This window comes from Bacillus rossius, assembly GCF_032445375.1.
Source record: "Bacillus rossius redtenbacheri isolate Brsri chromosome 4 unlocalized genomic scaffold, Brsri_v3 Brsri_v3_scf4_2, whole genome shotgun sequence".
NCBI classification, from domain to species: Eukaryota; Metazoa; Arthropoda; class Insecta; order Phasmatodea; family Bacillidae; genus Bacillus; species Bacillus rossius.
The window spans coordinates 6,798,877-6,817,202 of NW_026962011.1; the positions used below are offsets into that span (position 1 = coordinate 6,798,877).

General features: G+C 36.6%; 1 protein-coding gene across 7 annotated transcripts in view; it reads right to left on the reverse strand.

Moving 5' to 3' along the window:
• Positions 1 to 4,491: 4,491 nt before the first annotated feature.
• The window catches only part of LOC134542458 (neuroglian), a 69,927-nt gene continuing 56,092 nt past the window's right edge, over positions 4,492 to 18,326 (reverse strand). For 5 of the 7 annotated variants that reach the window (XM_063386753.1, XM_063386752.1, XM_063386755.1 and 2 more), the window contains exon 22: positions 15,301 to 17,983. In XM_063386753.1, coding sequence (XP_063242823.1) covers positions 17,733 to 17,983 — 251 coding nt within the window. In that variant the 3' untranslated portion in view covers positions 15,301 to 17,732. Of the gene's footprint in view, positions 8,349 to 14,974; positions 15,097 to 15,300; positions 17,984 to 18,326 lie in introns of those variants that run through there. The other 2 variants (XM_063386758.1, XM_063386757.1) reach the window with 1 other exon arrangement.

Genomic DNA, 18,326 nt, shown 5'->3' on the forward strand with positions numbered 1-18,326 from the left:
CGGAATAACAAGTAAAACCCCCCCGGGGACCTCTGTAGAGTGTTGTATTGTGTACGACTCGCTCCTCTGAATAAAAGGTACGACACCACCACCTCAACTCCACGTCTCTTATTTAAAATCATCTCACGCAACACCGCCGCCGGCCCTAGTGGGCCACGCAGGGGCACATACATCCACGACCCCAAATTCACGACTAGAAACGAGCTAGTCTGGCGCCCACCCGGACAACACAGATCAAGAACCGCCTTTTCCCACTAGGAGCCACACCGGGACTCGAGCCCGAGACCCCGGACGACGGCAACTATTAAGTGTGTAGTGTAAGTACGTTTCGCAGCCTTGTAAGTAACATTGCAAATGCAAAACATCCAAAGGGATAACAATATGTAAAGTTTTAAAACGAACAAATGTAGAAAAAAACTGTATAAATCATACGGGCTAACAAGGCTAGGCGAGCGCCGAGAGGCAGCGACTAACTGCAATCCGGCGCGTCCTGTCAGTGGCGAATACAGGGGTCCAGCTGTGATGAGCAGCTGGATTTGTTGGAAATATATAAATACCAACTCGTGGACCATCTGGCGGGAGGGGCAGTTGCTTTCGTGGCTCACCGAGGATCAAGTGACGGCGGAACTTTAAGTTGGGCAGTGTGCTGGGCCTGGACTGTCGGCACTACTGGCGATGCAGCAGCAAATCGACGAGTGGGGCGTTACTACATACATCTAAAGCTGCACATCGTCGGTAGGAGGGGAAGATGAGTAGTGACCCTCGGAACCTCGCGCTGTGCATGAAAGGTTCCGGTTGCATCGGCTGATGGAGAGAGAAACATGAACGAGAGAATCGGTGAGTGATTGGAGCAACAGTCAGCTTCGGGGGCGGCGCAATCGCGCGGGGCACTGGCGGTCTGTGGGAGCGGGCTGACAGAATCCCAAGCGGTACCTGCTTACTAACCTCTTTCCCACAGCGTAAATCTACATTCTTCACTATTATATGCCTCCTTGGCGACTGGCCGGGCACATACCTGTTGGGGGGTCACTGTGCTGTCACGTGCGGCCTTGGAGCTGAACACTACACTCACACAACGAGATTAACTAGGCCACTTTTGACGCAATACTTTACAAGCCTCTAAATACAGATATCACGACACTTCCATACATCAGTTAGCCACCTAACTGAGGGGGAAAGGGTGACCTTCTCCCCGCATGACATCTACACTAAATAATAAATTAAAGCCAAGCACCATAGCGATAGCTACTTTACTTCTCACTGGACCAAGAGCCACCATTAATTTAAAAATCACACACTTCGCACCCCGCCATCGTTTCTAATGATTCGAACAAAGTGACGGGGTCGCAGTCTTGAATTGACTTCCCACACAGCGAGTTATGGAAACATAATAGTTCCTCGTATCACTGTCACACGCTCCCGGCCGTGCATATGAAGAAATGGCAGCGGCCTAGGCAGCTCTCCTCTCTCCCAGCCAATCTGGGAGAGTAAAGACCAATATGATAGTGGTATTTTGGCTTCATTCTCTCTCTCGCTCTGCTAGCGGCTCCTAGTGAGACCTCGGGCTTCCCTTCTCTCTCTTGTACCCATCCGCTAGTGACTCTTCGTGAGACTGCGAGCACCTTCCTCCTTCTACCTCCCATGAGTTGGATGAGGAAGCGTTCCGGCTGCTGCCACACCCGGCGATAGACAACTCTACTCGTCGAGGTACCCACATCAGGCCCAACCCAGCCTGCCTGGGAGCCTCAGGCAGCATACCTTCTGGGATACTCCACGGCAGCTACAGGCCAGGGGGAGTCAAGCCTGGCCTACAGTCCCCTCCATTCCTACCAGTTCTCCCCTGTCCCCTACTCCAGAGCTCGCCTCCCGACTGCCGAGCAACTCTTACCTCACCCCCATGAGCCTACCTCCCTTGTCAAGGCTTCCTACCCCCGCCTCATTCCCCTCACCCTACCCTCGCAAGCCACTGACGATCTGCACCACAGGGAACCAGCTGCAGGACCCACGGCCGCAACCCATCTCTGCCCGACTGGCAGCACGCCTGCAGAAGCTCCTTGGCAGTGATGCCTAGGCGCACTGCAACCCCGGGGGTTTTCACCCCCATCTATACACTCTTAATCCGTGGCGACGCCGAGCGGGATGAGCAACCATCGTCCCCGAAGGCCCGTTCCACGCAAGCACGTCCTCTGTCAGCTGCACTGGGCCGAAGGTCCACTCCCGCCTCAGAGTGTGAGGCTGCTCTACCCAAGAGCTGGGCCAGGCAAACACCACGACTACCGAACGACCGAGCGACGTCCACCCCATCTTCACATCTTCATCAGAGATGAGGTTGCGACAGTGTAATAGTACAACAGCTCATACGCCGCGTAGCGCATTATCCTAGCTTTTGTAGCAGTTCTGCCACCGTGTAATGTATGTTTAGGGAGTACCTCGTACCCATGAGTACCATCGGAGAAGTCAGTGGATTAAAAGCCATTTTAATATCAACTGTGTCTACGATTATTCCACACCATTCCGTCCTGCACATGGCTGAGCAGCCTCACAGCCAAGTCGGGAGTTTCAGGGTAGATTCCCAGCCGCACACCTGGCGGGGCACGCGACCGATCACCATTGGCTTAGTGTCCCACTATTCCTGCCCCCCTCCCCTGGACAACAGCAGCACCGCGACGCCCGTAGCACCCGTCAGGTACTTCCCGGGCCTTCTACAGAGGCTCAAATACAGCTCGTGCGCCATGCATGATCCTCACTGCGCCAGAGTACAGACGTGACTGCCACCAGTCCTTGGCTTAGTTTAGTCGCCCCACGAGACATCCCTCCGTCAGGGACCGCCCTTCAAGCGACTGGAGCTCCGAGGAGGGGCCAGTCTCATTACTTTACAGACAAACCCTGTATGTGTGTGTGTGTGTGTGTATATATATATATATATGACACATACACACACATATATATACACACACATACACATATATGCTGAGTTCTAATGGCAGATTAAACAGTTGAAATGTGATTTTAGTATTTATTTACAGGTTTTTACTGGTAACCATGTACTCCCTGTGGTGTAAGTTCATTGAATGCCAGGATAAATGCTGTGTTGGAAACTGTCTTTTTGTACTGAAAAAATGCAATCACATTTAGCAAACAGCTGTTGAAAAGGTTGCAGCTGGTGATGTAGATGCTATTTCTATATAAAAAACAGGTTGAGCTTATGGTTAACGAGATTGATAAACTATTCACAAATGAGTGTCTAGGAAAAAAATTATGACAATATTAATGATTTAGAATTAGGTGAAGTTCTACAAGTTAACAGCACTATGATCCGAAAATCGTGTAAATCCAAGTTATAACAATAGCAGAGAGGGTAGCATGTCCAACAGCAAGCTACATCATGTTTGTTGGCTGCCAGGTGCGTAGTGTGCAGATATGTAGGCGCCACGTAACAGTAACTGTCAAAACAGGGAGAAGTGGAATCAGCCAGGGGGGAGGGGGTGTTTACTGCACTATGTGCAGTCCAGCACTCGCCAAGAGAGATGTAGTGCAACACACTTCTAACAAAAATAAGACTTTTTAGCAAAACATTTTTCACTGTTCCTCGAAAAGAGGCTCTAATAGAGGTGGTTGTAATAAATGGGGTCTTAACAGGGTTTTGTTGGAGCAGTTTCCTACGTAATCATGCATTTCAAACACAGCACACTTCAAAGCCTGATAGACTTAATTGCACTATCTGGTCTAGACTATAATAGATACATTTTCACAAGATTTTTTTAAATTTTACTTTTAAATCTCTGGAACCTCCACACTATCTAGGCTGTTGGGAACTCAGCGTCAACATGTGATGAAATTTCAGTGATCACCTGTTTTGCAATAAAAAACACCATAGCACTTTCCACATAATTTATATACCTACCTGTCAACTTACAGGATTTTAAAAATCACATCTAATTTCTAAAAAAAATAAGCATTTCTTTGACTTGATCTTATAAAACTTTTTTTGTGTTTTAAATTAGTGGCAGCCAAGATTGTCATGATTTCATTTACGTATGTACATTAGAGTAGGATTTAGCCAGATGACAACTTTACTAGGTTTTTTTAAAAAAAAGTTCATTCTTGTATATGTGCATGGACTCATGACGAGGCTATTCAGGCATGTCATGTTAAGGATATTGAAATTTTGTAAATATTAAACAGGGCTTCTGAAAAAAAAATTAATCATGAACCAGCAACCAAAAAATCTTCATTTAATGCAAAATCAATAAATATCTATCTGTAAATTTTAACTATTTTAGGTAAACAGCAAACTTGCAAATGTTTTTTCCATTAAGTGAAAAAGACAAACTGCCATTAAATCTAAATACCATTTTCAGTCCTGTTGGATGTAAGTATTTTCTGACCTACAATGTTCAAAACTAAAACAAGTCCTACAAATAATAAAAAAATATCAAAAACTAATATAGGATAGTTCAGAATGTGTTAAAAAAAAAGAAAAGAATGTCAAAATTTGTATTTATTTATTTTTAATAAAATGCTAAAAAATAAAAAATATACAGTTATTTCAAAATTATGCAAAAAAAAAGTCAACACAATGTCAATGAATTTCATACAAGCAAATATATCATAAAATTGTATACTGCAATGAGTTAGCAACAGAAACACATGTCACCATTTCACTATGCTCTTTGCTTAATAAGGAATGCATTTGCTCTTAGCGGCCAAACATAAAAGATGACACTACTTACTGCTTCTACAATGTACAGCACGCTATAATAAAACAGTAGGTAATGTGGTTATGTCAAACACTTTCCCAGAAAGCTTACTGTAATCAAACCACACTGTGACATAGAAAATAACTACCCTCATAGATGAATAAATTTTAAAACATGTACAAAATTATGTGAAAAAAATTATTCTACTTTTTTCCCCTTTTCACATTGTGCATCTTTCAGATAAATAACTATAAGCACAGTTTAAAATCACATGCTCAACAACAAATCCATGGCTTGTAATGTAACATTGCCTTTCAAAAAAAAAATTGCAAAGCTTATAAAAATACTAAAGGTAATAAAATAACTCATCTTCTTTCATCTGGAAACTATTCCCCCCCCCCCCCCCCCAAATACAACATGTTTTCAACAAATATTTCCTGTAACTGAAAACACAATTTGTCACAAGGATACAAAAAATAGTTGGTAATGTTCTTGTAATTTGACTTAGTAGGACAAAAATTGGGCCAAAGCAAAACTTATCAAAACAGACCTGCTGCAACTGTAAATAAAACCACACTTCCTAGATACATAACAGAGTTCTCCGACATATGTGCTACAAAATAGCTTACACTGTGTGTGGCCACAGTGCTTTTACCAATTAAAACAGCAAAGGAGGAGTTAGGAGAGCTCATAGTGTGCTGGAGAAACTACAGTTCTGAAAGCTAACTACCCTCAAAATATGCACAATCATTACGTGCATTCCTTAAACCAGGTTCCCAATTACTTTTAGATTTAGATAATCACAAGATGACACACTCACGCACAACAATGCCTTGATAAGGCACTTGCTCAAATGACCACAAAAAATATATAGGAAAAGCTGTCATATCAATGATTCTACATCAAAAACAAAATATACTACTCTGCAATATGGCATGTTACAATGCTTAATAATGAGATGAATGTAGGATGAGAAATACTGAAAGTAACTTTACTTCTTTATAAAATAAGAATAAAAAATTGTAGGTATAAAAAGCTAAAAATTTCTTTGCTTTACAAAAAATGTATGTAACTTATTTGAGTGCATATGCTTCTATACAACAAGACACACATTTAACATAATTAAATTTGTAGACCTGTAAGTATACCACACCACTCGTGGCATTAGTTTACGTACCCCATACTCTCAATGCTATACATCAGGTAAATGTTTCAAATACTATAGGTACATAGCACAAATTTAACATATATAATCATGTTAGTCATTGAGGAACAACACTTTAACAAGTCATACACAGAGAGATTCATATGTTCATGTTCAACATAAAGTAGACGAGACGTTGCTGCTGGCTGAAATCCTTCACAAATAACAAAATACTTTATGATACACAACCTTTACAGAGAAAACACAACAGCTGCACAAACCACCCATGTGACATTTAAAGTAAACATTCCTGCACTAAAATGTGAATGTGTAAAATAAGCTTTGTCCTAAGATGTATTCACATATAAAAAGCAGGAAAAAAAAAAAAAAACACCCTCATTAAAAACAGCATTTTAAAGGATCTATGATTACACTTAAACCCTGTCACACTTAAGCCAAAAAACATTTCTAACATCGCACACAATGATGTATATATCATTAAAGCTGCCAATAGTGCATAACTCACAACATATTTACAGATCACTTCTTCAAAACAGTTAAACGCAACACTTCAAAAAGTCAACGTATACTCTCTTCTATTTTGATTATCTTAAATTAAATTTGATCAACATCAGTTAAAATGCAAGTACCAATAGCCAAATGTTTAAACAAGATAAGAAAATCTCTAAGAATAAACCTAAATATTAAAATTTAAAATAACATTTTTAGATGCAAAATTTAGTAATATTCTTTATTTGGAAAGCATTGTAAAGAAAAATTTATATAAATTAAATTTTCCTGATCGAAAGAAACATAAAATATCATTCGAGAAGGTAATTTGGTAATTACTTCTGCAGTTAGCTAACAAATAAAGTGGACAATTTATATTTACAAAAATTATTATTTTTAATAATGAAGTGTTTTAGATTAATTTGGACTGAATCTTAAAACAATATAATTAAAAATTAAAGATATGGCAATTGTTTATGTGAATGACTTTTTTTTTTACCTAAATGCAAATGGATTTAAGAACATATTTTGTACTGAAACAAATTATAAATTTTCAATCATCAAAAATGTTGCAACAATAAAAATAAGGCCAATAGTCCTGAAAAATGAATAAACGAATAATTAAAAGTTAAAAATTGAATGTGATGTAGAACTACATAGTATTATTAAACATTTTTGTAACCATTCATTTAACACTACAAGTAAAACACAAAGTTGTTTAATTTATGCCAAGCACAAGAGCAGGAATACCGATGCATGAAGGACAGAAGGTAGTGGCCCTTACTGGTCTAACTTATCTTTCGTTATATTCCTGCACAACATAACTGAATTTAGAAACACTGCCGTGATATATAGCATCTTGATCTTCCATTACACATTCATGCAGATAACTCATATACACCATTTCACTGTACAATAACAAGAAAATTTATACTTTCATTATAATATTAAATATATAATATAGCAATATAGCAAGAGGGCAGTGCATAGTGAGGCATAAAAACATCTGCACATAATATATATATTTGTATAGAATTCTTTACCAACCTGGTAACTACAAGCATCTAAGTGCAATAACTAACGTCTACAGTGCTTTTAGTACATGGAAATGGTGCCATGGAACAATTTACAAGATAAAGCTTCCTCACATCACACAGTGTTATGTTGCGATCGTCAACAAGGAGGAAAAAACTTAAATAATACAGCGTGCAGAAGCCCTTCACCGATGGCAATCACTCGTGACCACAACCTACTTCATACGTGCGCAAACATTCAGCTTGGCTAGTGTGTAGAGCATATCTACGTCAAGATACAACACACCTATTATGTTCATTTGCAAACAATCTTGACGTGCACTCTTGAACATATTTGGCCCAATATGGTCCAAAAATTATCTCAGAAAGGTTCACTAAAACACCACCTAATCTTCCAGAAAGAGTATTCACAGCTGCTGAAAGTTTCTGTAAAGCTGTCACTGTTTTACCTTCCAGTGCAGAAGATAGTGGAGATTCTTTTCCATCAATGTCCAAAGCAAGAGATTAAATATATGTAACAGTTTGCAACAACACACACACAATGCAAATAGAGATTACTGAAATAAATCTTTGAGATTAAAATTTAAAATTTGCAAACTTTACTATCCATTCATTAGCATAAACAATTGAAGAGGCTATTTTTCCAACAAACAGGCTTTCTATTGCAGGTAAAACTTAGCTCTAAGAATGACATGAGATGCCAAACAAAAACATTTTCTTCATTCAGCTTACAGATCATCCACCTCATTTTAGAACGAAAATATGGCCGCCAGCAACAGAAGTTATGGGACACGGACATGTATCCATGCTAGGCATCCCTCAGAGAGATAAAACACTTTGCTTCATAAGGTATCCAAATCTACACGTAGGTGGCAATAGCCGACGGCGACTGCTCATCCTGTCTCTTCTTGGTGCCTTGACCGTACTGACCAATAAACGAGCCATCTTCAGTGAAGCGGCCTGAGAACATTCACAACACTTGAATCACCACACCTGCAGACATGCCCATATCTCCAAGCTACCACATGGCCCGGTATTACTGCCATTAAGGAGTGCGGGTTCGTGCTCAGGTTAGGATCTTCCATTGAACCAGTCACTTGGGGGTGAACACACATGAGCCACACCATGAAATCACAGCACATCAAGTGCCAACTACATACAAATACCTTCAACAGAACAGAATAATAGCCTTTTGAAATACATTTTAGTTATGGAGCTGAGAAAGTATTTATCCACTACTCACTATAAATACCAGACTCCCAACAGTGCACACCTTTCATCTCCACAAATTGCCCACGTTCTATGATTCTACTTTATCATTAGGGGTACATTTTTAAGGATGGTTTGCCTTTGCAAGGCAAAACGTTGCATTTTCCTGTAGCCACTAAATGATCTATTATATATTGCATTAGCATACCCATTTCACTCCATGCTAGTCTCAACTTGCCTAGGTACACAATGTCTCAGTTCAGTATGGCTACACTTCAGGAATCAATTATTGTACAGTTCAAAAGCAACAAAAATATTTCCAAAAAAACATTTTTGAATAATCCTTTGTTCAGGTGATATTTCACACGTTCTTTTACCAAATTTTCATTGCCTTATCGTATAAATAAAGCTAATGCATAATTTCAGATATACTAGGCTAAACAAATCTGGATAAACCATTTGAATTAGATTTCCCATAAGACTATCTTGTTTTCAATCTGTACAGTCACATAAAAAAGATGGCCACATCAGTTGAAACATTTTACAATATAAATTGTGAAAAACTTTGTACATATACTGGATTTAAAACAAAAACACACACAACTCATCAAAATTTTACAAAAACTTCATTTCATTAATGGGCTTAAAATGGTATATCCACATTGAAAAGAATTGATATAAGGGTTTGAAAATAATGAATGAATGTTAGAAAATTAGGTTGAAACTTATTTTTGTCGTAGGCTAAAGAAAGAGTTCTTTTATTTCAAAAAACCAAATCGTAAAAGTTTACATAAAAAAAAGTTGATCTTGATTTCTTAAAATTAATGCATCTTATAAATTTACATAATAATTAAGTTTTGTGGTTTAAGAGGAATTGCATTCGGTTGATGGGAGACTCTTTGAGCAGTTATTTGAAGAATAGGAAACTTAACTATTTGGCAATGTTTTTTTAAGAAATTATATTGATTTCATACATTTTTTTTTAAATTTTTAATGTAAAAAATTAATTATTTTTGTAAAATTAAGTTCCTGTTTCATTTAAGTAACCTTTACTTATTTTTTTTCTTCAGTAGATAGACTGATTAAAAAAATTGAAACTAACCAGAAAAACCCATTGTTACAAAGTAATAAAGGAAAGGGTAAGGGGAACATTTTTGAAGTATGGAGGCAAGGAATGCAGGGGTGGATGGAAGGCAGTCTGTGTTTTCCTGCATAGGGAAAAAGAGACCTAGTTTTTCTACCTAATCTCTACAAATTCCTTAGCCATGTTTGATTGAAACTAACCACCAGTGGGCCAATGTTGTGTAGTAACAGTTATAGTATATTTTTACTCTCTTCTCTGTAAAATTAAGTAAGCCAATAATGTGGTTGTTATGTCTGTGACCAAACATGTCAAATCGGTCTTTTCCAATATTAGTTTTCTCTCTGTTTATGTAGGTGAATTTATTTAGTGGAAAATAACTCTAAAAAAATAATGATCCTGAAACTTTTCCAGAATTTTGGGATCCCACACGAATCAGAAGTCCGTATACTGTATTAAAAAAAAAAGTGCGCGTTAACAACTGTTCCAAAATCAATTTTAAAATGCAACCAAATCAGAGTAAATAAAATACAGTAAGAAAAACCAAGAGAGATCCAAAATCTCATAAATCTAAGTTATAACAGTAGCAAACAGAAAGGAAGCGATATCACAATGGTTGGCTGGTAGGAGGGTGGAAAGGATAAGCATGGAGGAGGGGGTACCACTGCATCATATGCATTACAGGGCTTGCCAAGATAAATGCAGCGCAACGTGCATGAAACAAATTTTCCAGCAAATTTCCTCCAATTTTCGATTTTTTAACAAAACATTTTCACTGTTCCTTTAAAGGATTTGTGATGACAGAGCTTTACTGTATTTCTTAAAATAAAACTTTGCAATAGATTTTTTTTAAATACAAGCTATTACATTTTTTTTTTGCATTGGGTATACCAATGCTAAGCCTGTTAAATAAAGTTTTTGTGAAATTGGATGCGTTGCATGTATGTATTAGTCAATGTTCATGGCCCAACATCATTCCAAAATCTACTAACTATTTATGGTGAATTGTGTAGCACATATACAGAAGCCTGACAAAGTTTGTGATTGCTAGAGAATGACAATCACTGGGATTTCACCCTCAAGAGATGCTATGATTTAGTCAAATGCTCATGTAAAGCAAACATTGTTTTCAATAATTATCACAACATGCTTCATCAAAACCAATTGATCTGTTGATCAAATACAAAGATATCATATCTGATGATAGTTTGCATAAGATACGTACTATAACATCAAATACATATTTGCAACTGAGCGAGGAAATTTACGAGGTATTGATACTAATTTAGGATATGTGCTTGATGATATTGAACAAGGTATTACTTCAATTGGGAATGACATCGCCCAATTGTCCGATGCACGACACATTTAATCATGAGTTGAAACGCAAAACACACTATGATTGCGATGCATTGAGATGCACGTTCTGCTGTTGAATCAGCAACAAAAATATGTGCATTAAACTCATGAACTTTGTAAACAATGGAACTGGAGGGATTATTTTCTTTGGACGCACCCAGTGGAAAAAGAAAAACATTTTTGATTACATTGATTTTGGCAATTATTGGCTCCCAGAATGAAATTGCACTTGTAAAACTTAGGCCATCGCACAGTTCTTCGAAAGCTTGTACATTGGAGTGTCATTGATTTGCGTATTCATATTCAACAGCAATCTAAGTGCAGCAATGCAAACTGATTGAGTTGAATGTACGATGGTGCATAAAAAAGTCTGTGGAGGCAATAGACCAAACGATGCAAGATCTACGAAAAAATCTAAACTGGTTTGGTAGTGTGATGATTCTTTTGGCAGGTGATTATCAGTTTTACTTTGTTCACGAATCATTGATAGCCTTTCATAAATTCTCAAAAATATCACCAACACTTTTATTGAACAGGACAAAGTCTTTCGGCTCAGCTAGTATTAAATAATTTCATTGAAAGGTCTAATTTCTGTGCAGTAGACTGTAAACATGCATTTATAAATATTACAAGGTAGACTTTAAATGCCTTTATATCTGGTGATACTATTTCATATCAATAGTAGGTATGGAGTTTCATTCTAAACCTCCAATACTCAGGTTATATAATAAAAATAAATAAGTGTTTCCTTCCTATGCCAGCTACTAAGGCAGTAGCGATCTTTCAACCAACAAGTGTCCAGTCTGAAATGTTCAATTGGCAGGAGGGGGAGGACTTACCTTTCTGGAACCTAACACTAATTTTTTTGTTCAGTGTTATTTTATATGTGCACATCTGCGTAAAAATGCTGTATTTAATTCATATTAGGAATTTTAATTTTTTTTTTTTTCAGGGCTACTGGAAGTATGGAGCTGAAAACTTTATCAAGTATTGAGTACTGAAGTTACATCATAACTCTCGATGCATGTGTAAATATGACTACCGTGTTTTCTCGCATAATCGTAGCACATTTTATTCTAAAATCAAGTTTGAAAAGTAGGGATGCGACTATTATAGGGAAAAAAAAAAATTTTGTTAGGTAAAGTTATTCATAAAAACAAAACCCGTTCATGGAAAGTACGTTTATTTAAAAAAAGGTGGAGTATACAAGAGCACGCCAAACAATTTATATTAATAATTCATTAAACAAAAACCTTTCTTCAACTTTAAATAGAAATCCAAACTGTAACGCAAACGCAAGCCACTTCAATCTGCGACGAGAACGCGTAACTATTGCTATAGTACACATTTACCACGAAAGAATGCGGGCTATCAAATGTAGTTAACTCGGCAGTTGACAGAGAGCACGCGTTGCATGCAATCGGCGAGATATCTATATTCGACTATGTGCGCGCGCTCTATACGGGAAGCAACATAACCAAACACGAATGATGCCAACTAGCGCTGGCTACATGTTCATAAGCGGTACACCGCGGCGATGCAGACGATAAGATAAAGGAAATAACGTTTAAAAAGTCTTTAAAAGAAAATTTACACGTCTGACAACTTCGTATTTCCGTTAATTAAATAAGTAAGTGGTAATGCCCGAATAAATATTAGATTTATACTTTAAAATATGTACATCATTTTATACGGAAAAGATACCTACACAAAGCGCTCGGCATCTATAGCCCGTCCCACTCTTAGATTGCAGTACACGGCTTATCCCGCGCGCTGTTGCCAAATCTCTAACACATTACGAATTTCAGGAGATGCGTGTATTTGTAATTTGGATCGAACAAGAAGCATTTTAAGAAATCATATCGTAATTTATAATATTTTATACTATTACACATATAAATTTGTAATAATGCCACTTTTATGTAAATTTCAAATAAAAACTACCTATTGTAGACGAAAATTTCTTATAGATTTCTTTTCTGTTCTAAATATATATATATATATATATATATATATATATATATATATATATATATATATATATAACATTTTCATGGGCCCGATAAATGCCGTATTTTTGGACAAGTCATGTCCAAAATGATAAATAAAATACAGTAATGGAAATTCTCGGTCGAGAAGTTATGGGAAAAATCCGAACAATTGGTTCGAAATGGGGAAGATTTTTTTTAAAAACAGAAAAATCGCAACAACTCCCATAATATTAATAATATCGAATCCGTTTTAACGTATGATAACTCGGATTACCTAATGCCGAAAAATGTTTTCTAAATACATTTTTGATACGACCAGCCATAACTGCATGGGTTCGAAAAAAATTTTCACCGGACAAAAAAACGTAACTGCCTTAGTAGACACCTTATCAAATCTGTTTAAATTGTTTGTAATAATATCATAGTTATTTTCCAAAACTTTGTCTAAAACAATGTTTGATAAGATGCTTGGTGTTGAGAAGGATAGAAAAGTAATTCAAAATTTTGTACCATGATCGCTATTGAATTCCTTCGTATTTATTTCATACATTTTACATATTATGTTCAAGAATCGATTATAATATTTTTAGTTGACTAAGGAAGCCATGTATTTGAAATTGCTTGTAGGACAGAACCCCACTTATCTAAACACACGATCCTGTTTCCTCTTACGACGGCAGCGCGCGCTCTTGTACTGATAAGACACATCTTTAACAGCTATTTCCACGGAAACTGTAGAAGCAATTGAGATGGGGCTGCTTTTAAAAACTAATTCAATTCATTGTGAACATTTTTCTCGCTTTCGTCCCCCATCTATCTTTAATAGAAAAAATTTTTTCCGCGGGTCAACTTTTTGATGTTTCAGTTTGTGAGAAAATGCATTTCAATATATTAAAAAAATTATTTAAGTGAAACCTGTACAGTTTTTGTCTTAACATTTGTTCTGTGGCGTCCTAAGGCATTAATTTACTAATAAAAAAAATCTGAATGAAATACACATGTAGGTTTTCTTTTTTTGATGTGAAACATATCGGAATACTTCAAAACAGTTCGCAGCAAATAAGTTATGTTTTTTAATTTTTTCGGACACTTAAAATATTGTTAAGTATTCAAAATAAGCATTGCCTGATGCGTATTTTGATTCTATACAATATGAAAAAAAGCTTGGTCCAAAAATTAAAATTTTAAATTTCGTTTGATATTTGGCAACAACGCACGAAGAAACAAGGACAGTGCTAACGGCAATCGGCGTGTGTTAGAGAGAGAGAGAATGCGCCCATTTACTTCCACACTGCAATCTAAGAGTGGGATGCTCTATAATAGCGGGACCAAAAACATAATTCGACATTTAAGCGAGAAGTTTTTTTATCTCAATTTTGATGGCCAAAAATATAGGTGCGACGATTACGCACGTGCGACGATTATGCGATAAAAGAGGGTAACATGCAACCTAGGAAGCAAAGTTTCTTACATCCATAATTCTTCTTCTCTTTGACAAAGAATACTTATAAGTTATAACACAAAACAAAAATAGTTAAGCATAAAAATTTGCATTCAATACACAAGAAAATTTACAAAAAGATATTCCTAAAATTATTTCCTTGGCCACTAGAACCTAAGACAATCATATGCATATGTATAAAAAATCAAAAGCACAGTAAATAAATTACATCAGGCAACACAAATTTTCAGCTCTATAATATTGTATGTAGCCATACATGAACTATGTTGTAAGCCATTCATTTTTTTTAAAGCATCAGGAGAGCAACTATTTAAAAATAATCTAAGTCAACATGTACTTTAAGTATTGCTGCAAACCGAATTATAATTGGTTCTTTTGCCAACTAATCTAAGTTGTGTCGTTAGCTGAGTTTTAATGAAAAATACTTCTAAAATGCATATACAACTAAAAATCTAACCAATATAATAACATCACTGATACCTACTCTTGGATGACCACAAGGTAATGGCTTCTACACAAGTGTAGCAAACCCACCAGATGCCGTCTCTGGCTGTTTTTTCTGTCTGCCATACAAGCCAATAAACGAGCCATCTTCATTCATTCCCTCTGTAATAGTGCAAGAAAATAAAGAAAATAAAATAAACTTTAAAATAAATATATCGCACACAAACTAAAAAAAAAAAACTCAATATAAAAATAAATTGCAGTGCAAAAGTATTATACTTATTTTTGTTGTTCCCAACACTAATACATTTGTTTTAAGTGTAAAAAAATAATCATACAAAAAAAACTTTATAATGTTAGGCAAATATTCACACTTTATGCATCCCCATGAAATTAGAATGAATTTGTTAACAGCCCAAGTTGTAAAAATAAATGTGGACATATCCAAAAGTGGAAAATGAAAGTATCACAAACTTTTCAAGACATGCAATGAGTACTGAAAGCCAGAAAAAATGTTTTAGAAAAACAATAGTGAAACATAAAGAAGTGATCATTGTGACTGCTGTGGCTGTATTCTCAGTAAAACATTTCTTGCAAGAAACTTCAAGTTGAAAATTGAAAGTTGGTAATTTTATTTTGACTTACGAGATTATGTATACCTAGTTTTTTTTTAAACTGAACCAAATTAATTATGCAACTAAACAAAACTTGGAAAAAATAAAAAATAAAACATCAGATGTTTAATCAAAGTCACATTTTGTCAATAACTTTACCAACAAAACTAGTTTAAATCACTCTGGATTCAGTAATAATTTTCTACTTTGAAAAATGATCTAAAGGTGAAAACATTTTGAAAAAATGTGTGGCATAAAAAATAAAATACATTCACTACCTTGGTTCTTTACATAGTTTTGTCTTGATCCCTAGAAATGTAAAAACGATGTTCTACTGTATTAACATTTAGACTGTAACAGACATAAAGAGTTTTTTTTCTGGAATCCATTTTAGACCAAGAATGTTCATAACAGGCCAGAATGAAAAATATATAATTCTAGGTTTGCTTGCCCAATAGCTAGGGGGCAGGTTGATTTGTTTTAACATTCTATCAATTTAAAATCTCAAATTCATATTGGACCGTAGTGTGATAATACGGAGAGAGCTAGGAAAGCTACGCAGTAACAATTTATTTATTGGTAATTTTCTAGTGCCTACTAACAAGTGAGACATTTGCGTGAAGAAATCACCAAATTTGCAGAGTTATTTATTATTCTTAAATGTGACATTTCATAAACATTGATGGAACACACAATATATGCTAAATTAAATAATTTAAAATAAAAATATGAAACCAAATATTAATACTGTGCAGTTCTTAAACTACCACTTTTTGACGTATAATGAGTGTAAAAGATATTGCTTGCTGACACAAAACTTCTGATTTGTGTTAGCACGAAACTCAATATTTTTAATCTATAAAAGCATAGAGAAGGAACCATTGCTAAATTAGGAAAACACATAAGAAATACATTAATACAATAAAGTAAAACTACAGAAAAGCACACAATTAAACTATGCAATTTTAATGCAAAATATGGTTATTAAACTGTGGTTAAGATAATGTTTAGGTCAACCGTTAGTTATGCACAGTAAAATGTACTAAAATACGAGATGGCACAATAAGTTAAAAAACTTCACGTTTCCTGAAAATGGCTAGATAAAAGAAATTTACGTAAATGTTTGCAAAATTTAACTTCTAAGATTAATATAATTATTACCTATATGCATTTATAATGTAAGCATTGTACTGACACCAATGCATTTTTTCCCCCCATAAATAATAAGTAGGATTTCAATTTTTAGTACATTCATAATCATACTTTGCAGACATATTTGTTTGAAAATTGATCAATTAAGCTTTATATTCAAAAGAAGGAAAAAGAAAGGTAAATTTGCCTTAAAAACCACTAAAGCTAATAACAATAAAATTTAGACTAATTTCATTATACTAGCTGTTAAAAACCAATTCTTAACATTAAATAAGCGCCAAAAGAAAACTGGGAGTGTAACCTAGTGTAGATGTGCACAAAATGTGAAAATGTATTTACATTAATTCATCTCTGGGCATGATATTTATTTAAATATTGTCCTGCACTATCACTATGCACTATTTACGTATACAATTAAAGGGTATTCACGACCTGATGCTTTATAATATAGCTAACACTTTATGATACATTTAATACTTCATTTAAGAGTCACTTATACCTAGGTCACCATTATTAGAACAACAAATTTTGATAGTTATTCAAAAGTTGTTAAAATTTAAATGCTGGCCTATGATTGGCAGGAGGTTCGTGCAGCCTCAGCACACTGCAATGTAAATAATTGTTTTTACACTTTTAAATAATAAACATATTAAATCATCTCTGACCCAACTCGTTTCGTCACAAATAACCACTCCTGTCAAATGCAACAATACACCATAGTGCTGGTCACTTGCTTGTATTCGTTTATTTGGCAATCAAACCATTACCATCTGAATTGTTTATTTATAACACCATTGACATGGTTACGAGGTGATAAAAATGTGCTCGCGTTTAAAGTAAATAGCTCTGCACTCGCGATGCGACAGCTGCTGTGGACAGAGCTGCGCTACACGCCTTCGCATTTCCCCGCGCTGGACCACGGAGTCGGTGATGATGTTGACGTCTTCTCTTCCAGGGAGTAGAGTGGAGCAGGCACAGTGGTAAGTACTCACCCCGGGATAGTGCAAGGGCATGTACTGTGGAGTGAACCAATCACTCAACGATAGGCAGTTCTCCAGAGAACATCATAGCGTCTGGCAGATGAAGACCCTGGTTGACGGCGCTCGACAACCCCCCCCGAGGACTGCGCCTTGGGTTGCAATGACGATGACGGCACCACTGTGTTGAAGGCGCCGGCTGGTGCCCCTCCTGGGCGCTCGAGATGGACTCCCATCTCCTGGGAGGGTCCGGGTCCAGGTCCAGGCTGTACGTCAGCCCTGACGTGGCCCGATGACGACACGGCCCTGGAGTCAACGCCCTGAGTGGTGCGCTAGCTGCGGCGGGCAGGAGACTGCCTCCGGGGGGATGGCACCAGGCGATCACGGGTGGCTACACGTGTAACTGTGGGCGTCACGTCGGAGGTTGGGTTCACCGGCAACGACTCATGTTAGGTACACACTCGTAGCAAACTATTTTTAACAATCGCACCCGAGATATGGGGGTTCCCTGTTAACTAATTTCACTTATATTCAATTATGTTCCAATTTAAACACTTGAACACGTAACTGTCTGCATACCCAGGTTCTTGTTTCTTGCTGCATATAATCAAAACCATAAAATCTCCTTTATTGTTTTACTTGTACACAG